The sequence below is a fragment of the Hemicordylus capensis genome, chromosome 2 (assembly GCF_027244095.1).
Source record: "Hemicordylus capensis ecotype Gifberg chromosome 2, rHemCap1.1.pri, whole genome shotgun sequence".
NCBI lineage: Eukaryota > Metazoa > Chordata > Lepidosauria > Squamata > Cordylidae > Hemicordylus > Hemicordylus capensis.
This window is the reverse complement of record NC_069658.1, coordinates 293,219,337-293,244,690: the sequence shown is the minus strand read 5'-3', so window position 1 is coordinate 293,244,690 and position 25,354 is coordinate 293,219,337. Positions and strand designations below refer to the sequence as shown.

Here is a 25,354-nt window from a genome sequence, read left to right as displayed (position 1 = left end):
GGAAGGTGCAGGTTGGAGCTCTTGGGGCAAGGAGCTCTGTGTGGGAGGGGCCACTGCATAGATTGCTTTCTTTCATGTGGCCAGCAGGTGAACCTCTGATAGATTCACCTCTAAATGATCTTATTGGCCAAGCAGATTCATGTCTAAGCTCCTGTAGGTATCTGGGGTGCAGGCCCAGCATCTTGAATTGCTCCTGGAAACAAACTGTTAACCAGTATTGATGAAAGAGTCCATATATTATATGCTCAGAGAGCCCTGTACCAGTCAGGACATTATGGGCATGTTCTGGACCAGTTGAAGTTTCTTGAGGGTCTTCAAGGGCAGCCTCACATTGAGACACTGCAATAACAATTTGCATGGCAGAAGGGAGTGCAGGCAAGTGGATGCAAGCTGTGGTCCAAAAGAAATATTGCTGGAGTCACTACCAGGTGGTGTTCCTCGTGTCAAGCGACATGTTTTAGTCACCTGAAAGTTACTAAAACCAAAAACCAAACCTCTTAACTACTTTTCTGACCCATCTTGTACTTCCCTGCATTTTGAAACGCCGACAGCCTACATTAGAAAATGTATATGAGGGAAAAGATGAAGAAGTAGGGGCAAAAAGAAAACAAACAAACCCAACTCACCAAACTCCATTCTTTGGCTTTCATCGGTTTATTCCCTGCTAACAGTAAACCCCTGCGGCTCACCTGCACAATTCTCAGAAGCACCAATGATTCAGTACTGAATTAACATCTTGTATTAAAATAGGGCTTTGTTCACAATGCAACTGCAAACAGGCTGTGGCTTTCTGAGTCACAACTGTATATACATATTCATTACCCTCAATAAATAAATCCCGTGTTTAAAAAGTAAAATTTGAGCCCAACCTAATGACAATGAGCTGCTTCCACAGGTTGCAACCAAACATCATATACTGTAATTCAAATAAGGATGTTCAGGGACCTGCAACAATCTCCTGGATTATGCAAAAGTGATTTAAGTCTCACCAGGGCTGGTAGAAATGCTTCAGGTTTATGTTTCCTAAGTTTCTAAAGAGCTACCCCCTTATTCAAGGTTCTGTTCAGCTTGTAAAACAAGCCTGCCCTTTTATTTATCCAAATGCTGAACTAATTGGCTCTATGATGATCTTTAAGTGATGCAAAGTACCTCACTATTCTTTTAAACTGTTTTATTAGAGTCCATTAAACTTAAAATAACAGAGATAGCATTATGTGATAATTGTGGCAATAATTTAAAAACAGCGATCCATTGGGGCTAACAATGTCTTAAAGTACTGTAATAAATCAGCTGTTAAGTGCTTCTAATCTGCATCATGTTGATGCAATCCACACTTACCAAAAATAAACATATGCCTTCTACATCTGTTGTAGGCAAAATGTTACATTCCTTGAACAGGTCACCTAGTCTTCATCAGTAGTTGTGCAGAGAAATAGCCAATATGTACAGATTTTTAATTTCCTGGGATGACATCTCTTTCCAGTCTCTCTGCTCGGTTGTGTAATGTAATTCATTACATTACTATATGATTTGAGATGGAGAGTTGTGGCAAATTAGTTGTGACAGTGGTGATACATAAAGGCATCTCCTTCTCTTTATCTATTTTTTAAATAGTGGATCAGGAACACAGAACATGGGGGTGGGGTGGAATGAAGTTTATGTTATTAGGTAGGATATTAATGTCTAGAGTCTCAAAGGTAGCATTCTCAGAAATACTACCTTTTCCATGAATAGATCCAGCTAGACAGGCAGAGCTGAGGTATCTCAATATGTGGATGAGATGGTGATGTCAGAAGGAAAGATTTGGATTTGTTAGGCACCGGGAAACATTCTGGGACAAGCCAAGCTTGTTCAAAGGGGACAGACTTCACTTGAATTGAAATGGGACCAGACTGCTGGCTTAATATTAAAAAAGGGTTATAAAATAGCTTTTAAACTGACTCCTAAGGGAGAGCTGGCCAGAGCTGGACAGCAACCTAGATCAGGACAAGAGGATGTAAATGTTCCAGACCATCCAAAAGGGAATAGGTACAACTTGGACAGGAGCATACAGTAAGACAGGGCATTTGGTTAAAGACCAAAAAGCCACATAAAATGCATAGGTGTTTATATGCAAGCTATCATGTGTGCTACCAGTCTGCCTTCTGCTTCTCCACCTGCCTCAATCTCCTGGCATGTGATGTGCGCCACCAGGGTGCTTTCCAGATTGCACGCTCCCACAGTGTCACGACCAGTGTTCCCTCTAACATGGATCCCCAGATATTGTTCACTACAATTCCCAGGATCTCCAGCTGCAATGGCCTTTGGCTGGGGATTCTGGGTCAACAACATTTGGGAATTCCTGTTAGAGGGAACACTGGTCATGATGTATCCCTTAAGTGTACTTCCATACTACCTGTGTTGTAACACCACAGTCCCTGCACTGTAAGAAAGGTGCCTTTCACATTTCCGATGCCTTCTTTCGGGTTTTATTGCTGCGTTACAGCCCTATAACATCGCATCAGCGCTGCCAGAAGAAGAAGAAGAAGCTGTATTTGCCCGTAATGCCTTACAATGGACCTTACAACGGATTTCAACTGCGGTTTGAATTCAGCACACAAAACGTCGCAGTTTACACCACTTTTTGCATTGTAAGGCTTGCTGTCTGGAAACCACCCACTCTGCTTTCTCACACGTCACCAGTCTGCGTCCCACCCCTTATCCTGCCTGTCTCTGTCCACCTGCCATAACTTCATGTGCCCTCCTGCCATCCTTTCCTGCTTCTGACCCCCAGAGGTGAGTGGAGGATAGTTTGTTTGCTTGCAAGCACCACCACAGGGAGGGCGGCTGAGCACAGATCCCCCATGTGCTAATTACACCTCTGCTCAAAAGGTACCTGAGAGAACTGTCAAAAGTTTGTCAGAAGGTATCATTCCCATGGTTTGCCAATGGGAGAATTTTCCCACATTTCTTTTGGCCAATTAATCTTTTTGCCCCTGGGATTTTTTATTTTTCTGGTGGTGTGGATGAGGTCTGGAACCTACCTGCCAAATGGCATGTTGCTATCTTTTGTGGTCTGGTCTGTGTATTTCATGTCAGTGAGTGAAGTTATATAGATATGGATATAGATATCACTATAGAAAGATATAAAGTGTGTGTGTGTGTGTGTGTGTGTGTGTGTGTGTGTCAAAATGTCCAGAAATTCCAGTCACAGGTTTACTGCATCTGGTTCACTTTTAGTCCTAATTCAAACTCTCCTCATCATCTCCTTTGAGAGAGAGATAAGTTTATTCGATCATTGGCAAGCAAACATTTACAATAAAACAGTATGCATTTTACAAATAATATAACAAAACCTGGCCATGCCAAAGATAATGTCATTATCCACATTAGTTAAAAGATAATTTAAGTAAAATTCATCAGACCGGCCAGGCAAATTATCTGACATAGGAGATATAAATCTTGAACGGGGTTCACTATAAAAATCACAATAAAGGATAACATGTGAGGTGGATTCTATAGCCCCTTTACCACATGGGGTCTCCTTTGATATTCTTTGGAAGTTTTGCCCAAGCAGAAGGCTCCAATATCCAGATATGCCTCCAAATTTTGTTTTAAATGGGATGCTGTGTCAATTCTAAATAACAATATTTTCTATTTGAGTAGTGATTTTATACTCAACTTTGTATTTAGCTTTTCAGGGGTCTTAAAAGCTCAACCATCATATTGGGTTGGGATGGGCTTCATTCAGAATAAATCAATAAACACATAAACTTCAATTTCACATCTAAAAGGTGCAGCACTTGTTCTGGAAGAGGCAACAAAACCTGTGCAACCTGCCAAGGGGAGAAAAAGTTGCTCCACTTCATCCAGCTGCTAATAACTTGGTAAGTGGCCTTGATGCGGATGGCGATGTTTTTATCTAAATGACCATGATTGCTAAAGGTTCTTAAAAGACTAAACCCCCAAATACTCAAATTTTTCTTATACTGAATATTCAATATACTTTATAGAATCATGGGATTTAACTGGGAGGTACTTTATTTATTTATTTTTTATTTATTTAACATATTTTTATACCGCTCCAAACACAAGTTCTCTGGGCAGTTTACAAAATCATAAAAACAACCAATAAAAAGATTAACACATTTCAACAATTAAAATTTAAAAAGTTAAAACTATTAAAGCAAAATCAAAACACAATTAAAACATTATCTAATTAAAAGACTGGGTGAACAAATGCACCTTGACTGCCCTTTTAAAAGTTGTAAGAGATGGGGAGGCTCTTATTTCAGCAGGAAGTGTCTTCCAAAGCCTCGGGGCAGCAATGGAGAAGCCTGTCCCTGAGTAGCCATCAGATGAGCCGGTGGCAACAGCAGACAGACCTCTTCTGATTATCTCAATGGGCGGTGGGGTTCATAACGAAGAAGATGTTCTCTTAAATACCCAGGGCCCAAGCTGTTTAGGGTTTTATAGGTTATAACCAGCACCTTGTACTTTGCCCAGAAATTTATCAGGAGCCAGTGTAGATATTGTAAGATAGGAGTGATATGGTCTCTCCAAGATGACCCAGAGACCAACCTGGCCGCCACATTCTGGACTAACTGCAGTTTCTGGACTACATGCAAAGGCAGCCCCACATAGAGCGCATTGCAGTAGTCAAGTCTGGAGGTGACCAGCAGTTGTATTACTGTTCTGAGGTCATTTATCTCAAGAAATGGACGCAGCTGGCGTATCAGCCGAAGCTGATAAAAGGCACCTCTGGCCACTGCTTCAACCTGGGACACCTGGGAGAGTTTTGTGGCACCCCCAGACTGCGTACCTGTTCCTTCTGGGGAAGTGTGACCCCCATCCAGAACAGGCAGATCAAAATCATCTCCCAAGTTTCAACCCTGCACAATGACTACCTCTGTCTTATCTGGATTAAGTCTCAGTTTGTTATCCCTCATCCAGCCCATCACAGCCTCCAGGTGGGCATTTAGGGAGGTTTTCTAGTCCAGCCCCCTGCTCAGTGGTGCAGGAAACTGCTGCAGCATCCCTGACAGATAGTCATTGAGGCACTGTTTGGAAACGTCTTAGTAACGGAGAGCCCACCACAGCAGCAAGCAGATGGTTTCACTGTCGAACCATTCCAGTCAGGAAATTCCTTCTAATGTTCAGCCTTACCTGCTTCCTTGAAATTTCAACCCATTGGTTCTAGTCCTGCCTTCAGGAGCAACAGAGAGCAAGCCTACACCTTCTTCTGTGTGACACCCCTTCAGATATTTGAAGACACAGATATAGAACAGCAGATAAATTATACTGTTTTGAATTGGGAATAAATTTTAAATCTACCTCTGGGGGTGAAGGACCTATTAGAATGGTCTGCCCAAGAAGGTTATTGTATCCAATAGGATTCCAAGCAGCTTTGGGAGGGTTTAAGGTTCGTTCTGTCAGCATTTCTGTCAATACAGAATGGAATCAGATTTGGAATTATGAACTTACTAGGGTGGTAAATGCGATTACTCCTAAACATCCTGTCCAGTCCACTTATAAAATTAACCCCATAGTATATGGAGGAACTACAGGGGCTGAAGTGACAAGGTAGATGGTTAGAGCACAAGTGGAGAAGGACTCTGCTTTAATTTGACAGAGTACAAGATAGACCACATGAAGCAGTTCTTTTCTGCCCACATTTCTTCTGCAAGTTTACATCGAGTGGAGTTGCCTAGGGTTGTGAGAGAACTAGTACATGCCCCTACTCCCTTGAATCAGAATTTGGATCCATACACTGTGATGTTTTAAATTAGTTTTATGATAAAATCTCTTGTATTCAAGCCAAACGGGTTTATATGGTTATTGCAGAGTCTAGGATGGAGGTGTCCAGCAGCTTCTCTTGTGTGGTTAAATTGGATCAGTTTCAGTTTGCGACTCCTGAGGAAGTGGACAAGCTGCTTGGGGCAGTTTGCCTTATCACCTGTACTCTTGATTCTTGTCCAACATGGCTTATACAATCTAGCAGGGAGGTTATTGGAGAGGGTCTTGTTAATATCATTAATGCCTCTCTGAGGGAGGGCAGGATGCCTCCTTGCCTAAATAATTGTCTAAATAAATAAATAAACACAAGAAGTACAATTTTGACATTACTGAAATTTTAGGAGTTTGTTCAATAAGCTTCAATGGAGCTGGGAGAGATTGCACTAAAAGAAGTGGAAGTACATTAAAATATCCAGTGACTGGTAGATTTATATCCTGTTTCTTTCTGAATAATTTATTATGTAACTTGACAAGGTCTCATGCCCTTCACATCTAATGAATTAATATATCTTTCTGTTAATTCTTTCTTCTCTCAGCCTAACCTATTTCACAGGGTTGTTGTGAGGAGAACCCTAAGTATGTAGCACACCGCTCTGGGCTCCTTGGAGGAAGAGTGGGATAAAAAATGTTTAAAAAAAAAAAGTTTTAATATTCCATTCTGTTTCAGAAACCTCTGTATTGCAAACAGATTGCATTTGTTGTGTTTGATGGATACTCTTCATGTATTTATGTTTATTAGATGGAAAATCTGAGAAAAATAATATTCCTGTTGACTGCGTTTGATGTCATGAAGGTTTGAACATATTGCAGCAACTATGGTTGTGTGGGAAATGTATTTGAATCAAGAGATTTCTAAAGTTTTTGAACTTCAAGCTCATCATTTCTCCATAGGCTTTTAATGTTCTAAAAGGCCCAGTTTTATACGGATTGAAATGACCCAGTTTTATAAAGTTAATGCCAGAATGGAATGGATTACATTAACAGTGAAGAATTAGTGACTATAATTTGAACTGTTTGTTGCCAAAAGTGACAAATGACTGTAAATATAGCAAATAAATCCATCTTTCCAGGATTTATTCTGCTGAAAAAGTCTCAACCCTCCTCTGATATTCCCAGTATTCACTTTTCTAATTTGGCATCTTTTGCAGCAAAATAAACAGATAGGTCTGAACACTCTTGGGCTTTTAAGAACACTTCTCTTAAAATTCCACTTGGAATTGCATTAATCTATATCTGAAACATTTCTCCTTTCACCTGGATGCTAATGTTGCTGCTACTTGTACTGAAAAGATAGGATGGGACAAAACTCGATGCGCGCGTAGTTGCAGTTCACTGAATTAGTACAGTGTTTTCACAGAAGAGAGTCAGAAGTCCCTGTGCAATACAGAGTTCTAGATTGCTCCCCAAATCTGCTGTACGCTACATTTCATTGTAAGGCAAGCTCGTTTTTGTGTGTAAAGCCCATACTAAGAGACATCTGGTTTGTTCAGACACAAGAGACCATATTGCCAACAAACAGATTCCTGTCACAATTCTGCTCAGGCTTGCAGCCCACACATGAAACCCTCTTTGTGCCTGTTAGACATGCCACTACATTCTACTAGCAGCAGACTGTATATGGCTTTGTGTGGTGTGGCATCGTCAGCCTCCAGAACTGCCATGTGATTCTACATATTTAGCTGAATAATTCATTCCTCCTCTTCAGGATGTTTCTCCCCAGCCTAATATTCTGGTGGTTCCCTTGTGTTCCTGTATAATATACACAAAAGGTTTGCAAAGGGTAAAGGTAAAGTTGTGCCATCGAGTCGGTGTCGACTCCTGGCAACCACAGAGCTCTGTGGTTTTCTTTGGTAGAATACAGGAGGGGTTTACCATTGCCTCCTCCTGCGCAGTATGAAAAGATTCCTTTCCGCATCTTCCTATATCACTGCTGCCTGATATTGGTGTTTCTCATATTCTGGGAAACATACCAGTGGGGATTCAAACCAGTAACTTCTTGCTCCCTAGGCAAGTGACTTCCCCGCTGCACCATTAGGTGGTACGTCATGTCAAATCATAGCTGTAACATGAGCCTGTCACTCCCTAAAGACCTTTGGAATGATCTTAGAATAAAAATGGGCAATGAATATCTCTCTCTCTCTCTCTCTGCAGCTGTGGCTCTTTCTCTCCCTCCTTTCCCCACAGGAGAGTGAGAGAAGGAGGAGCTGCTGCCATTGCCACATCCCCCCTTATATTGCAATGTTTTACTTGTAAATCAGACTGAAGGCTTTGATTTACAAGACTGAAAGGTGCGGGGGGGGGATATCTATAAATAAATAATAAAGAGGAGATCTATGGATGTCAGATTGGGAGTTATTTGTAGAAACCACTATGAATTAAAGGAAAAGGCTGGACAATTAGCAGCACATTTTGTGCCATTGTATCTTTATGCCCTTCAGCAGAATAGAGTTTGGAGGTCAGTCTTCCAAACACTGGATGAGGTTTTTCCTGTAATTAATTCCTCCACTTTGGTAGTTCAGGAAAAAGTACAGTATAGCTCCACAGGCAACAAAAGGAATGGATCACCTCTGCTTACTGAAGTTTTTGTAGCCTGAACAAATATGGATTTACTTGCCAATCATCCTATGCAAACTCCAAGAATTCTCAACAAGTCTTAGCTTTTATGAAGCCTAGTCTCCTCTCTCACCATTTCAAGCTGTCTTGCTAGGGATGGGAATATTGCTGTAACCTCATTCACAAATTGAATTGTGGGAATGTCAGATGTATTGCTCTGAACCTTTCTTGCTTTTTAAGGAAGAACAATGTTTATGAATTCATTTCTGAGCATCAGTCAAAGTTTCCACGAGAACTTCTCAGTAAAGCCATAGGAGAGAACATATTTAAAGATGAAAACACACTGGTGAGTACAAAGCAGGACTTCTAGTTCTGCGTGATAGCTCCAAATCCATGCTGCCTTCCATTCCCTGTTACAGGGATTCCCAGATCCCTGTAACACATAACCCCCAGCCAATGGCCACTGCAGCTGAGGATCCTGGGAATTTTAGTCAACAATACCTGGGAATCCCTCTTACAGGGAACATTGCTTCCATTCACTTTAATACTAAAAAAATCATTTAGGGAAGGTGAATTGGAGTAGCTGAACAATTATTGTTCATGTGTTCTATTGTGCAGGCTACTATTTTCATGTTTTTCTTAATGGGAGTGTACTGAGATAGTCCACAAGATTTCCAACCCCCTGGAGCCATAGAAAACATACACATTTGTTCACTGACACCAGCTAATAAATGGTCCACTTGCACTCCCTGTGTATAGCAAACCACAAATACACTACACACCAATGTATCTGCTTTCCATGTAACATACCTATTGCCTCCCTATCTCTATGTCATCTTGTTAACATCCTGTTAATGTTATATTTTGCTTCCCCCTGCCCCCACTCCACGAATGTTTCTGCTCCTCTTGCTAGCAGAGATAAATCAGAAAACATCATCACGATATTACACACTAAAGGCTCAGACACCAGAAATGTGAATAAAATATATTTATTTATATCTATGTGAACCACTTTGGGTATATAAATATTTGTCTTATTTGTGTTCTTCTATTCTATACTCCGAGAACAATTGATGTTGATCCAATATTTTTCAAATTGGTGTTAATTCCAGAATTACAAAATAAATGCACCATGTCCAGCAATTTCACATCTACTATGATCATATAATTTATATTCAGATTATGTAGATTGGAACATGCACACTCACTTTGTGCAGATCCTGCCATGATACTCTGAGTTGTGGCCCTTGGTGCTGACAAATCTCCTACAACTGATCCAAGTAATGGACAGGCTTAGATGGAGAATGGCACTTACATTTATATACCGCTCTATAGCCGAAGCTCTCTAAGCGGTTTACAATGATTTAGCATATTGCCCCCAACATTCTGGGTACTCATTTTACTGACCTCAGAAGGATGGAAGGCTGAGTCAACCTTGAGCCCCTGGTCAGGATCGAACTTGTAACCTTCTGGTTACAGGGCGGCAGTTTTACCACTGCGCCACCAGAAAGCGACTGTAATAACAACATGCTTGTTTTGATTTATCTGGCTGGACAATGCTGAGGCAGATTAAGGGAAATAACTATTACTTTAAGTCATGTGCCAAGTGTGTTAATAAAACCAGATCAGGGAAAGAGAAGAGCAAGAAAAGAAGATTGAATCTGTGAAACTGACATTCCCTTTAATTTCAGGTGTATCCTCTTGTTGGCTTTCCTTATCCGGAGATCTCTCTGGCATCACAAAGAGCTATTGCAGAGCACAATGCAGCATTCACTAGCACATCTCGCATTCTACAGCAGGCATGTTAAGTTTAGTTATTTATATAAACATTCTAAATGTACTAAATACTGGGGATTTGGAGGAATTCATGAGAAAACATTAAAAATGTTAAGCAATGAAAGCGTTGATTAACCATTTGCCCTTTAACTGTTTAGTTGGTTAACCATATTGGCACAGAGATAAACTGAGATATTAGTGTGACCCTGTGATTATGACTGCCCCAGAGGATCCTTGTAGAGGAAACCTGAGAGGAATTGTAGAGATCTGAGGACACTGAGGGCGAACCTAGATGTGACATGAGAGATCTGCAATTATGTTTCTCCTGTGGTTGGGTTCTAAGCTTTACAACAGTCATGTTGTGTTGTTAATTTGTTCAGGGGAAATACTGGAGGAGTTACTTAACCTTTTCTCCCACCATTTCTCTGATCGAGATCATACATACTATGATTTTGTATGTACTACAAGTTAACAGTTGCTCTAAAGACATTCAGAGCAACAAAGACATAAGGGGGAACAAAAACATTTCATTGGGCTCCAGGAGTCCTGCCAGATGGCAATTTTACTTTGGAAGGGCAGGTGTGCGTTCATATATCATCCAAATTTATGTCGGAGTCTCTGTGAGCTATTGGGGAGCTCTCCAAACACAATTCAGATTTTTCATTGTGCATTGGAGCTTAGCTCGATTTATGTCTGGGGTAAAAAATCCACTTTTTGCCTCCCTATTGCCTCCCTATCCCTATGTCATCTTGTTTTTGTACAAATTCAAAATACCTGATATGCCCCGTAACTCACAGTATTTCACCCTTCTTAATCCCGCGGTAAAGCCTGCTGTCTGGGAAAGGCCCAGCTAATTAAGCAGCTAAAACCAGTTAAACTTACTAAACTGACTTATTAAAGCTTGCAGCTCTAAATTAAACCAAAACAACCACCAGGTGCAAAACCCATCACATGAATAGGAACAACTTATAATGCTTTCAAAATATTAGTAGAATTGGACTAAGACAACTCTTAGAAGTAAGCTAATTCTGAACTGTAGGGGAAAACTGTATGTATGTATTTATTTATAAACTGCCCCATCCAGAGGCTCTGGGCGGTGTACAACAACTTTCTAAAAGACATAAAACCCACAATTCAAACACAATGCTCAAAACAATATAAAAACAATTCAAAAATGATTAAAACCATTTAAAACCAATTAAAATACTTTTTTAAACAACAACACTTTACAAGCCTTGGAAGGCCAGGCCAAACAAATAGGTTCTTAGGGTTCTCTTAGAGGCTGGCAGTGAGCCTAAACTGCGGATATCTGCTGGGAGTGCATTCCATAGACCAGGAGCAGCTATAGGAAAGGCCCGATTCCGAGTCACCACCAGACGTACCAGTGTAACTGGAGACGGACTTCTCCAGATGACCTCAATGAATGATGGGGGATCATACCGAAGAGGGCGCTCTCTAAGGTAACCTGGACCCAAGCCGTTCAGAGCTTTAAACCAGCACTGGTTATTATGAGTCCTTTTCAACACAGAGTACTCTAAGCAATGTCTTTCCTAGTCATGGCACTTCCATGTAGGGCTGGGGAAGATCCCTGAGAAAACCCTGGAAAGCCACTGCCAGTCAGTGTAGACAGTACTAAGAAAGATCAAGCAATAGTGTGACTCAGTATAAGACAGCTTCTTGTGTTCATTTTACAGAATGAGTGAGATCATATGAGAAGATGCATTCTCTAATCTACACAGTTAAGGGGCAAGCTATGTGGAGATATGAATCAAGCCATCAGCCAGTTCTGTCTTGGTCTTCCATGGGGCGGGGTCTTCCATGACCTGAAGTGAGGAAAGGAAAGGCTGATCTGCAGGACTTTGAACAGCTCCAAGGGAACAAATTGATCCAACAAATCCCCACCTCCATTTGTGCCCTTTTACTGTATGTCTCTCTGCACTGACTGCTTCCCGCCACTGCAGAGTATGGATAAACAGTCAGGCCCAGAGCCATGCACTCTGCCATGTATCAGACAACTCTGGGTCTGGGCCATTCTGGAAGTCCAGCTAAGCAGGAACTATCTCTAGGGGTCCAGGTTTGGGTTCCTGTAGCTCTTGGTTGCCTGGTTCATCCTCGCCACCAAAGCCTGGGTCCTGCACCTTGGCAACTAGTGTTGATGATGGGCATTTGCCCGGCTGTTTCCCCTTGGGCTCTGAGTCCTAAGTGTTGCTCAGGATGGGGTTCATGACACGGGGTTCATGACACAGGGTGATGACACTCAAGGCTTCATATTGAACTGTACTCAGAATGGCAAAGTTTAGTGCTTTGGTCTTTCTGGCTTTCAACAGCACATGCCCATTGCAGAACGTCAGTGGTCTATCTTGTACATGCATGCATGTCTATCTATATATGCACATAATGATGTGCAGGGAAACAGTAGCACAATTTTGTGGTCATTTGCATTACTTGAATATATAATGGACATAGTTAAATAGCAGTAGATAAGAAATAAGCTGCTTTCAGCTTCTGCCTCTGCTAATATTATACTTCTTGTCCATTTTTGACAATACCATTCTTGCTCAACATCCTAACAATTAATTCTGATGATTGCCAAACTTGGTTGGGTTGAATAGTTATGACAACTGATAATAAGCCTTGGGTTATTCGCCTCACAACTGTGCAAATGTTCTATTATAATTGGTCAACATAGCTTTTTATCAAAGAATATAAAAATATCTCAGAGCAGAGTAATGGATCAAAATAAATATGCAGTCATTTGACTGGCCTTTCTCACAAAGGTGACATATTTACTTTTTTTCAGTGTTTTATCCTAAAATCTTCACTTCTTGTTCATTAGAGCCTGGTATTCATGAGGCTGATTTTTCAGGTCGCTGCGGGCATCTGGCTGGCCAATGTTGGGGCTAGAATGCTAGATTAGATGAACCTCTGGTGATCTGGTTCAGCAAAATATTGTTAGGTTGCTCAGATCTAGACTTCAGCCTGCTGACTTTTCTTTGCTGTTTTTAAACCTTATACCCTTCATTGGCTCTTAGCTAAAAATACATTATATTATAACAACTGCTATATAACGTTTACTCTATCGTCCTCTTCTCTAGAGAGCAAGAGTGACCAGGAACTGCACCCCCTAGTCACGCCACCTGATGCCATCATACTGGTTGTCCATGTCCCCACCCAGTGACTGTATATTAAGCTTTCATGAGAAAGGGGCAGCAGCCATCTGTACCCCAGCAGACAGAATGCTGTCCATAGCTTTGGTTCCTCTGATGTACTACCAGGGGTGTAGCAAAGTTGGAGTGGGCCCAGAGACAAGATTTTAAAATGGGCTCCCTCCCTCACTGAAGCTCAGCTCATGAAGTAAAGAAATCTTAAATGAGGCTGAATAGTTGTAACAAAAAGCATAGTAAAAGTTTTATAGATATAGATATATAAATACCACAAAAGAACATCATCCTAAAATTTTTTTTAAAGGTTTTGTAAATTGTGGACGATACAAGTCATTTAATGGTACTTGAGAAAGACATATTGTTCTGTTAGCTCCAGGTCTTAACACTCACATCAGTTTTGGAGGAGGAATACAACTGAAGGAAGCCCGGGCGGGTGCGTGGCTGGGGGAGTCAGTCATGTGTCTTGCCTCTGAGGGGCCCCCCAAGGCAGTGGGCCCCCAGACAACTGTCTCCCCTTGCCCTATGATAGTTACGCCCCTGTGTACTACATAGGTACTGCCCCATTAAAGCCAAATGCGTGGTCAGCAGACAAAGTGGTATCAGGGCAGAAGGCAAAGTCCTATCCCTGCTCCTTGCATTGACTGACACTGTGACAAAGGAAGAATTTTGTGAAAAGAAGGCTTATTTAGCAAGCTTTTCGGAAAATAAAAGGAGGAAAGCTGCTTTGTTTTCATTGGTAAGCTATTGTGCTACAGAGTACACATCTACTTGTCTTGCTGAGACCAACAATAGTTTAGTCTCATTAAGTGGTCTTTAGAGGACTGGATAATTACAAGAAGTCAGAGCTGACACTTAATTATAAATTGCAAATGAAAGTAGAATGATGAAATGATTGACTAATAATCATCCAGAGTTATAATCTTATTTAAAAAATAAATGAACACTGAGCTTAGTTTATAGCAATAGTATATAGTGCAGTATCTTTATTTTAGCACCAGATGGCACAGTGGCAATGTGTTTGCAATATAGCAAGCTTGTTTCTACATCTCTTATAAAATTGCCATTTCCAGTCTCAAAATAATGATGTAGTAATATATTTTTATTAAGTGCTTGCTTTTCACATGTTGGTGGATAGACACTGGGTGAGGCCATAGCCCAGTGGTTTTGTTGCCTGATTTTAGGAGGGTAGATGCTTCTGTTATATTTATTTCTATGTCTGAAAAGAGAACAAATACAGGTGAAACTCGAAAAATTAGAATATCGTGCAAAAGTTCATTAATTTCAGTAATGCAAATTAAAAGGTGAAACTGATATATGAGATAGACGCATTACATGCAAAGCGAGATAAGTCAAGCCTTAATTTGTTATAATTGTGATGATCATGGCGTACAGCTCATGAGAACCCCAAATCCACAATCCCAGAAAATTAGAATATTGTGAAAAGGTTCAACAGTCTAGGCTCCAGGTGTGCCACTCCAATCAGCTAATCAATCCATAACACCTGCAAAGGGTTCCTGAGCCTTTAAATGGTCTCTCAGTCTGGTTCATTAAGAATCACAATCATGGGAAAGACTGCTGACTTGAGAGTTGTGCAGAAAACCATCATTGACACCCTCCATAAGGAGGGAAAGCCTCAAAAGGTAATTGCAAAAGAAGTTGGATGTTCCCAAAGTGCTGTATCAAAGCACATTAATAGAAAGTTATGTGGAAGGGGAAAGTGTGGAAGAAAAAGGTGCACAAGCAGCAGGGATGACCGCAGCCTGGAGAGGATTGTCAGGAAAAGGCCATTCAAAAGTGTTGGGGACTTTCACAAGGAGTGGACTGAGGCTGGAGTTAGTGCATCAAGAGCCACCACACACAGACGGATCCTGGACATGGGCTTCAAATGTCGTATTCCTCTTGTCAAGCTGCTCCTGAACAACAAACAACGTCCGAAGCGTCTTACCTGGGCTCAGGAAAAAAAGAACTGGTCTGTTGCTCAGTGGTCCAAAGTCCTCTTTTCTGATGAGAGCAACTTTTGCATCTCATTTGGAAACCAAGGACCCAGAGTCTGGAGGAAGAATGGAGAGGCACACAATGTAAGATGCTTGAAGTCCAGTGTGAAGTTTCCACAGTCCATGTTGATTTGGGGAGCCTTGTCATCTGCTGGTGTTGGTCCACTGTGCTTCATTAAGTCCAGGGTCAACGCAGCCGTCTATCAGGAGATTTTGGAGCACTTCATGCTTCCTTCCGCAGATGAGCTGTATGGGGATGCTGACTTCATTTTCCAGCAGGACTTGGCACCTGCCCACACTGCCAAAAGTACCAAAACCTGGTTCAATGACCATGGGATTACTGTGCTTGATTGGCCAGCAAACTCGCCTGACCTGAACCCCATAGAGAATCTATGGGGCATTGCCAAGAGAAGGATGAGAGACATGAGACCAAACAATGCAGAAGAGCTGAAGGCCGCTATTGAAGCATCCTGGTCTTCCATAACACCTCAGCAGTGCCACAGGCTGATAGCATCCATGCCACGCCGCATTGAGGCAGTAATTGCTGCAAAAGGGGCCCAAACCAAGTACTGAATACATATGCATGCTTATACTTTTCAGAGGTCCGATATTGTTCTATTTACAATCCTTGTTTTATTGGTTTCATGTAATATTCTAATTTTCTGGGATTGTGGATTTGGGGTTCTCATGAGCTGTACGCCATGATCATCACAATTATAACAAATTAAGGCTTGACTTATCTCGCTTTGCATGTAATGCGTCTATCTCATATATCAGTTTCACCTTTTAATTTGCATTACTGAAATTAATGAACTTTTGCACGATATTCTAATTTTTCGAGTTTCACCTGTACAGGTGGCCCTTGATAATCATGGGTTTCAATAACTACAGCTTCGCCTACTCACAGGCCTGCATAACAATTAGAGAAGTGCACGAATCGGATTTTGCAATTTGATTTGAGCTCAAATCAAATTGCAAAATCCTCAACTCAATTCATTGAAACAGCAGTCCAGCTGGCTTTTTTGATGAATCAGCCTCAAATTGATTCAAGTGATTCAGCCATAGGGAACAATGGGGAACTCGAATCACCTCATTGTTGCCCATTGGATCGGTTCTAGGGACACCAAAGTGGGTTGGGTGGTAGGCATAATAGGTGCTACATACCACTCAATCCACAAAAGAAATGGGAAAGTGGGATATATATATATATATATATATATATATATATATATATATATATATATACACACACACATATACATACATACATACACACACACACATACACACACACCCCTTTCCCAAAAACCAACATAGGATCCTGTGGCGGTTTTGGAGAAAGGTTAGTTTTTAAAAAAATACATCTCCTGCTTGCCCAATTCCTTTGTGGGTTGGATGATAGGTAACACCCAACATACCATACCACGCAACCCACTTTGGTGTCCCTAGGACCTATCCATGTGGAACAGTGGGGTGTTTTGAGTTTCCCCATTGTTCCCTATGGCTGAAACAAACTGCACTCACAGAGTGCACAGGACAAGTTTTGCAATGCATTTTGCATCTCTGCCTTACAAAGCACTGCAGGTTAGAAGCATACAGTTAAAGGAATCTGCCCCACCCGACATAGGACACACATTTTTTAAAACGCAGTCAAGAAATGGCCAAAAAAAGAATCACTGACCTAGAATCCACTGCCATCCATAATGCTTGCACTGCAGTAACATCACTGGCACAAGTTCCTCTCTCTCACACCATTATGATTCCTTACTTCAGCATTGCAACAGCTGCCTCAGCAGCACTCTTTAGCAGCAAGCATAGTCATAAGTTCAACTAGAATGTCATTAGCCACATTTTGACTGAGTACACCTTGCAATGCAGAATGCATTGCAGGTCAGAACAGAGCAGTGAGAGAAGGACAAGTTAGTCTCAAGGCCAGACAGAGGGCTCATCTCACAGCAATCTCCAAGAAAAAATTACACACACACATATACTGTAGAGATGGGCTGCCTCTGTCCATTTTTCACCACAACACCATCTCATAAACAGACCAGACCACAACTCAAGGAAGGCAGGAAGGCACCCAAGTTCTGACTTTGTCAATCTGAGACTGTTGTGGTCCAGGCCTGATTTGTATACTAAATATTCTCATTAGCTAGCATACAAATTAGGCCTGTCTCATCAGTGTCACCAAGTGACCAAGTTCTTTTATATAGTGACCATGTAGGATCTGGGCGCAAGGAAGAAAGGAGATCAAAACAATCCTAAATGATTCAATGGGCTTTATTGAGTATAAAAGAATAAGAACATCAATCTAGCTGAGCAGAAAGCAGAACATTCTATCAATATTACTAACAGTATTTCAACCCTAGCCAGTACCAATATTCACCCAGTGTCCCTAACTAACATATGTGTGTGTATTAAATCTTCCTAAAGCCTAATATGATTCAGATATAGACGGAAAAAGGGTGGGGAGGTAAGGAAGTCTGAGGGCTGGCATGGTTTGGGGAGATCAGGAATTAGTAGAGGGACGAGGGGAAAGGAGAAGAAGGGGAAAGGATGGCGGGATCCAAGGCTTGTAGAGGCAGCATATTACCAGGATCAGAGGCTTGAGAATGGTGGATCTTTCAGCTGAGGGAGTGAGGCTTTAGCTGGGAACAGCAACCTGGGAGCAGTGGTCTGGCTTCTGGTGGTCAAGCAGACAGTTTGCTCAGAGTGAGGCAGAGAGTGAAGGTCCCATGGCTGGGGAAGTCTAGATTTCTCACTGCGCAGTGGAAGTCACTGACAGCTCCTGTCCATGGACAGAGTTCCTGCTTGTTGCCCTGCGGCTTAGCAGCAAACTCTGGGATTGCTTGTGAGCAGATCTTGCTTGTAGGCACAAGATTGCGTGTAGGCACAAGATCGCTCTCTGTCCAGTAAGCCTGTTCTTTATAGTTGTATTTTCCTTTGATCTCTCATAGAGTCTATTCAAATCTCCTCATCTTTTCCTGGGTCCCCAAAAGGGTGACAATGCTGTTACCTTCTGGATAATGTCTTTTAATTATTCAGGATATTGGCCAGTCCAGAGAGATCTGAATCCCATCTTCTGTAAACTGTGAGCTTAGAAAGGCAGGGGTTGGGGGGGGGGCATTGCCTAAAGCCAATCTGCATCTCTGAGCTGCAAATGGGCATCTTCTCTTGTCCCAGATTTGCTAGCCTGATCCCAAAAGGTGTTGAAGTGTTAGTAAAGTAAGAATTAAAGTCTATAGGTGTTTTATCTGTGTGCATTTACCTATGTTGAATTTCTATAGAGAGCAATTGAGTCAATCATTGACAAAGATTAACATAGACTTCTTGCAAGAGGAAAGGGGAGATCAGCCTCTGGCCTCTTCCACAGACATTATCTGATAGTGAGTCACATTTTAGCATTTGGATTGTTCTGGCCTGGCTTTTGTGCTTCCATCTCACAATACAATGCTGGATCACCTCTTCCCTCACAGACCAGTTGAGCTCTGGGGTGTCAATTCACCCTGAGCCCAGGTATTAATTCCTGTCTTAATAAAATTGGAACCAGACACAGGCCTTAATTCCACATACTTCTGGGTTGGTACCTCTGAGTCTAAGGTTGGGGTATATGTGCCCCAACAAGACCTAGAAAAACAGATAGTTAATAATATAGCAGCAATAGCACCGTTAATTATATTCAGTGCTGAGAAAAGAAAACCGCAAAATCACACCTTCCTTGATTCCTTCCTTACTCTTCTCATAAGAACAGCCCTGCTGGATCAGGCCCAAGGCCCATCTATTCCAGCATCCTGTTTCATACAGTGGCCCACCAGATACCACTGGGAGCCTACAGGCAGTAGTTGAGGGCATGCCCTCTCTCCTGCTGTTATGCCCTTGCAACTGGTACTCAGAGGCATCCCTCTTTTGAGGCTGGAGGTGGCCTACAGCCTTTTGACTAGTAGCCATTAATAGACCTCTCCTCCATGAAGTTATCCAAACCTCTCTTAAAGTCATCCAGGTTGTTGGCTGTCACCACATCTTGTGGCAGAGAATTCCACAAGTTGAGTATGCATTGTTTGAAAAACTACTTCCATTTTGTTGGTCCTAAATTTCCTGGCAATCAATTTCATGGGATGACCCCTGGTTCTAGTGTTATGTGAGAGGGTGAAAAATTTCTCTATATCCACTTTCTCCACACCATGCATGATTTTATAAACCTTCATCATATCTCCCCACAGTCATCTTTTTTCTAAACTAAAAAGCCCCAGGTGTTGTAGCCTTGCCTCATAAGAAAGGTGCTCTAGGCCCCTGATCATCTTAGTTGCCCTCTTCTGCACATTATCCAATTCTAGAATGTCCTTCTTTAGATGTGGTGACCAGAATTGTACACAGTACTCCAAGTGTGGCTGCACCATAGTTTTGTATAAGGGCATTATAATATTAGCAGTTTTATTTTCAATCCCCTTCCTAATAATCCCTAGCATGGAATTGGCCTTTTTCACAGCTGCTGCACATTGAGTTGACACTTTCGATGAGAATGAGAATGAGAGAGAGAGAGAGAGAGAGAGAGAGAGAGCAGGAACTGCACCCCCTAGTCACGCCACCTGATGCCCGTACTGGTTGTCCATGTCCCCAGTTACTGCACACTAAGCTTTCATGAGAAAGGGGCAGCAGCCATCTGTACTACAGCAGCTTGATTGCTGTCCAGAGCATTCTGTCCACATGACCCCAAGATCCCTCTCATGGTCAGTCACCGACAGCTGAGATCCCATCTGTGTATTCTTGAAGCTGGGGTTTTTCGTCCCAGTGTGCATCACTTTACACTCTTCAATGGCACATTAAGGGCTCTCTGCCTCCCCGCCCCCATGCCCTTTGAAAACATTTTGAAATTCCCTCCTTTTTTGTTCCCCCTTCGTCCCCCCTCCAGCCAATGAGGGCACAGTTGCCCATGACAACACATGATTTGTATAATAATAAGACAACCATGAAGCAAGCCAATCTGAGGCCAGTGCCAGAAAACCAATCAGCAAGTTGGGGGAGAAGCCTGCCAGAATAGCACTTAAGTTGATTTAAGCTCAAATTGGGGTTGTTTTGATTAAAACTCAGATCAGGCCCTTTATTTTGTGGGTGTTTTGTTTTGGGATCAAATCACTCAAAACAGCCTGATTCAAGCTCGAATCAAATTCAAACTCAAATTGATTTGCACATCTCTAATATCAATTTAGTTATCATGGGGTAGTTTTGCCTAGTTGCCATTTTGAACCCCTGTGATAACTAAATTTTTTCAACCACTCGCATTGCCTCTTTAAGCCTCCCCACATACCAGTAGGAAGCAGGGAGAATGGCTATTTAAAACTTTAAACATCCCCGTCCATCAGCTGATGGATGGGGAGGTTTAAAGTTAAATGGCCACTCTCTTCGCTTCTCAGCTGGTGTGCAGAGAAGCTTAAAGAGGCAGCACAAGTGGCTGGGACACTTGACACTCTCATGCAGCCTGAGTGTGGAATCTAACCCCATTTTTTGAGTTCGGTTAATACAAATGCAATGGATATTGTACCCTGCAAACTGAGCAAAGAGGCACCTTTTTGAGTGGTGATTCTCTATTTAGCAGGGGGAGAGTAACTGGCCCTATCTGTCCCCATCACAGCATCCCTCCAGTGGCTGTTGCTGGTGTCTATCTTATGTTTATTTTTTAGATTGTGAGCCCTTTGGGGACAGGGGACCATCTTATTTGTGTATTATTTATTTTTGTTATTTTGTCAAATATTTTTTCTATTTTGTTAAAAAGTGGTATATAAATATCCATCATATTTATATATACCGCTTTTCAACAACAGTTCCCAAAGTGGTTTACATGGAATGGAATCTTTATTTCAGTCATTGACCAGACAAAAATACAACACAATAGTTAAGTAGTAATCTCCAGCAATCATGATTCTGCCAGTACTTTCTTACAAAACATCATTTACAATATAACAATAGTACAAGCAACACTCTTGGTTTTACCAATTGCTTCCTTACACAGCTTGCAATGCAGCAAAATTTTTCCACCTTGGTGGAAACATTAATATCACTTTTGGACAAAAGGAGAGACACATAAAAGGCCAATGGCCTACCTGGGAATCTAGACAAAATAGGTGACAAAAGTGCTAGTCAAAACAGTGAAACAACATATGATCAGTTGTCTCAACCACTCCTGACTGACACGGGCGTAACTGTTGAGCAGAAGGAATACCGAGAAAATAAAATGGCTCCCTGTCCCCAAAGGGAGGTAGAGGAGGAGGAGGAGAAGAAATAATAATGAGAGACATCAGCAACAGCCACTGGATGGATGCTGTGCTGGTGATGGATAGGGCTAGTTGCTCCCTCCCTGATCAATAAAGAGAACCACCACTTTAAAAAGGTGCCTCTTTGCTCAGTTAACGGGTTACGTACCCCAGTATCGTGGATTCACTATTTGCTGAACTTTCCAAAAAACATAACCTCCACAATATTGGAGGGCTTCCTGTATTACAAACACAGAATAAGTTTCTGTTGCTCTTTCATCTTATAGCCTCTGCCGCAGGACTTCTCATTGCTTAGGAATGCAGGGCCCACTGAACTATATGAACATATGAAACTGACCAACAGTGAATCAGACCATCAAGACTCGACACTGTCTCCCTGACTGACAGAGGCTCTCCAGAGTTTCTACATTTTCTAAGTACTGATTTAAGCTAGAGGTTTTTTAGAACTAGAGATGTCAGGAATAGAACCTGAGCTATAGCCTTCCCCTACCAGGAACAGAGGACTCATTCATAGAGAGAATGTCCTAACTCTTCAATGAATGATCACAAAGAAAATCCCCAGAGGCAGTCACATCATTCAGTCATTTCCCCATTGGCCTAGGGCTTCCTATGACATTATTTTATGACGTGGGAGCTGCTGCTGTCTGTGTTCTTCCCACATGAGTCTGTTCAAGCCAGGAGCTCCAGGTCACAGGGGAAGTTTCACAAAAAGTATTCATTCACAGGGGAGGAGGTCGTAATGCAACTCTTTCTCATGCTAGCATTGCCTTGAGTGTGAGACACTAAATAAGTCACATTTTGGAATTCTCTTCCTATGACTTAGAGCTCCCAAAATTATCAGGGCAGCACAGGAAGGACACATCCAGCTACAAACATCATTTTTTGAAGACAGTGGCACTATGCTGTGTAAAGATGGAGATCTAGGCCTCTTGCCTCTTCTCTGCCTATGATCAAGGATACCTCATTAATGTATTGCAAACTGCATGGCTGCTTGTGACTTCAACAACAAGCCCATCCTTGTGGAGGAAAAAATAAATCTAACTTCATATTCTGATCTTATAAACTCATACTTGCAGAGGTCAGGAGCATGCATATCACACAACACTGGAAGTAATCCTTGGGGGCTGGCTTAGCAGAACTGAAATGGACAGCATTATGCTTGTCGACCATTCTGATCATATTGTTCACATAGCCTTGTCTGCTTGCCGGTGTGACAGTCTAGTTGGTTTCTCACCTATCCTTCCAGATAGAGATTTTGTATATGCACCTCCCTCCCTCTGTCTGACAACATATGATCAGCAGTTTTTATAACCTGATGTTTTGTTACCTAATTTTACTGTTTTGTTTTTGTTTTGTTTTATGCTGATTTATATTTTGGTGTGTGTGTTCACTGGTCATTGACCGCAATAAATTATTAATTACTATGATCAGCAGCCTCACGCTGTATATCTGTTTCTGGACTGTAAAGTTAAAGTTAAAGTCTCCAGGAGAAAGAAGGCCTGAATGTTTTGATGCTCTCTCTCTCTCTTGCTCTTTTTTTTTTTTTTAAGGGGGGCATAGCTGCTTTGCACAGCCAAAAAGAGCATGGCAGGGAAATAACAGGTGACGTAGGACTGTTTCCGTGACCTGCTAGTTTTGTATGCACAAAGTTTCTAAATAAGGCTTTGAAACAACACAGATGTTTGTCAATAAATAACATGACTCTTTCCTATTGGAAACAACTGCAACATGAAAATCTAATTATGTTTGATATTTTGCATGTTTCTGTTCTCTTCTCAGCGTCAGACCATTGAGCTGATTCCTGTCACTGAGGTTCACTATCAATATGCAGGGAAGACATACCTTTATTATGTCTATGGAATGGAGAACAAGGTACATGCCCTGGACTATCCAGAGAGGTACTGCTGTGGCTGTACCATCATCTAACAGTGGAATGTCTTGCAAAATGGATTCCCTTAATACAAAACAAGCAATTCTTATGGCTCGCTTATTAACATGTGTGCAAATGGCTGTCCCTCTTCATGCCAGCAAGAGCATTTTGCAAGCTTTTGAGTTGACATAGGCCTGGCATCAGAAGGCAGTCCTTATAGACTCTCAAGTTTTCTCTATGCTCCAGTTTCAATAACTCATACAACTGTGTCCCTTTTGAATAAAACAGTTGAAGTTTTTTTTTCCTAGAAAGAGTAACTTTAGGAAGAAAACATGAACATAGAAACTCTAGAAAAAGTTGCATCTAGAATAAAACAAGCAGATGAAGCAAAGTGCTACAAAAGCACAGTTTGCAAACTACAGTACATGTTGATTGCTATTGCTATGATTTGCTTTAGAAAGCAAGGAGATTGATAGATTTTGCTTAGAGCACAGTACAGAAACTTGCATTTTGTAGAGAAATATGTAGTATTTTATTGATGTGCAGCCTTACAGCTGGATTTTAACATGTTTTCTATTCAAATGCCAAGCAGTGTATATTATATTGAGCACAGGGTATTTTTCTGTAAAGAAGACAAATATTATGTAATATTTCTCAGATTTCATTTTGCTGTGCATAATGTCTCACTAGATAGGGAAGGAGCAACAGCTAGACAGCTGGAGCATGCGCATGTTCAGGTCCCTTTCTCATGCACAAATGTGGTAACCCTTTTCAGGCATTCAGTCTATGGCTATTCACACTCATTTAAAAGTCAGACTAGAGCCTAGGTGTGTTTTCCTAGCCTGGAAAAGCAAGGTTCCCCAAAGCATGGAAAATATACATGTAGGTTCTGTGCAAGCTTTCAAAGGGATGTGTGAGACTGGGAACAGGGAGAGCATGTGATCCTATGTGTATTGGAATAATGTATGAAAAGGATTATTACCTGCTTGACAAATATATTACTGTTACTAAAACCAAGTACCTCAGTGTTCCCACATGTATCAATGAACAATTACTTTAATGTGCTACAAAACTGCAGCACAAAATCCCCATGTTTGTAATGTATGAAATGATCTTATCTTGCTTACCCATGTTATTTCAACCTTTCCTCTTTCCTGCTTATGATATACAGGGAAATAATAAACTGAAATGTTTGTTTGTTTATTTATTTATTTATTTATTTATTTATTTATTTGAAACATTTAATATATCACCCACTGCGAAGACTCCGGGCGGTGTACAAAAGTATACAAAACAAGACAACATTAAAAATTACATTCTAAATTAAAAACTTAAATAACTAACAAAAAAGAAAAAATCAAATAGGTAAACTACAGGGCAAAAGCCTGGCAAAAAAGAAAAGTCTTCAATAGAGATTTGAAAACCAGTAAGGAAGGGGCTAAATGAATCTGAAGGGGAAGAGAGTTCCAAAGAAGTGGGACAGCAACTGAAAAGGCCCTTTCAGGGTCTTCAGGGACCGACAAGAGGGCCATCTGTGATGATCTAACCGGGCAGGATGTAACTGGATGGGAGAGGCGGGTCTGTAGGTAGACAGGAGCCAGGCCCCGCAAGGCTTTGAAGGTCAGAACCAGGACCTTAAATTGAGCTCGGAAGTGAATAGGCAACCAGTGCAATGACTGTAGGAGAGGTGTTACCCTGTCATATTTTCCGGCACCCATGAGTAGACGGGCCGCTGCATTCTGGACCTGCTGCAGCTTCTTGATCATCCTCAAAGGTAACCCTAGATAGAGAGCATTACAATAGTCTAAACGGGAGATAACAAGGGCATGGGTCACTGTCATTAATGCCTGCCGATCAAGGTAAGGGCGTAACTGGCAAACCAGATGAAGCTGGGCAAAAGCACTTCTGGCCGCAGCTTCCACCTGCTGCTCAAGCAGGAGGCGCAAGTCCAAA

General features: G+C 41.6%; 1 protein-coding gene across 1 annotated transcript in view; it reads left to right on the top strand.

The window, feature by feature from the left end:
* The window catches only part of SSUH2 (ssu-2 homolog), a 70,111-nt gene extending 45,509 nt beyond the window's left edge, over positions 1-24,602 (top strand). Inside the window, exons 9-12 of the mRNA XM_053298768.1 lie at positions 3,774-3,866; positions 8,569-8,674; positions 10,020-10,127; positions 23,311-24,602. Coding sequence (XP_053154743.1) covers positions 3,774-3,866; positions 8,569-8,674; positions 10,020-10,127; positions 23,311-23,457 — 454 coding nt within the window. The 3' untranslated portion in view covers positions 23,458-24,602. The remainder of the gene's footprint in view (positions 1-3,773; positions 3,867-8,568; positions 8,675-10,019; positions 10,128-23,310) is intronic.
* The last annotated feature ends 752 nt before the right edge of the window (positions 24,603-25,354 follow it).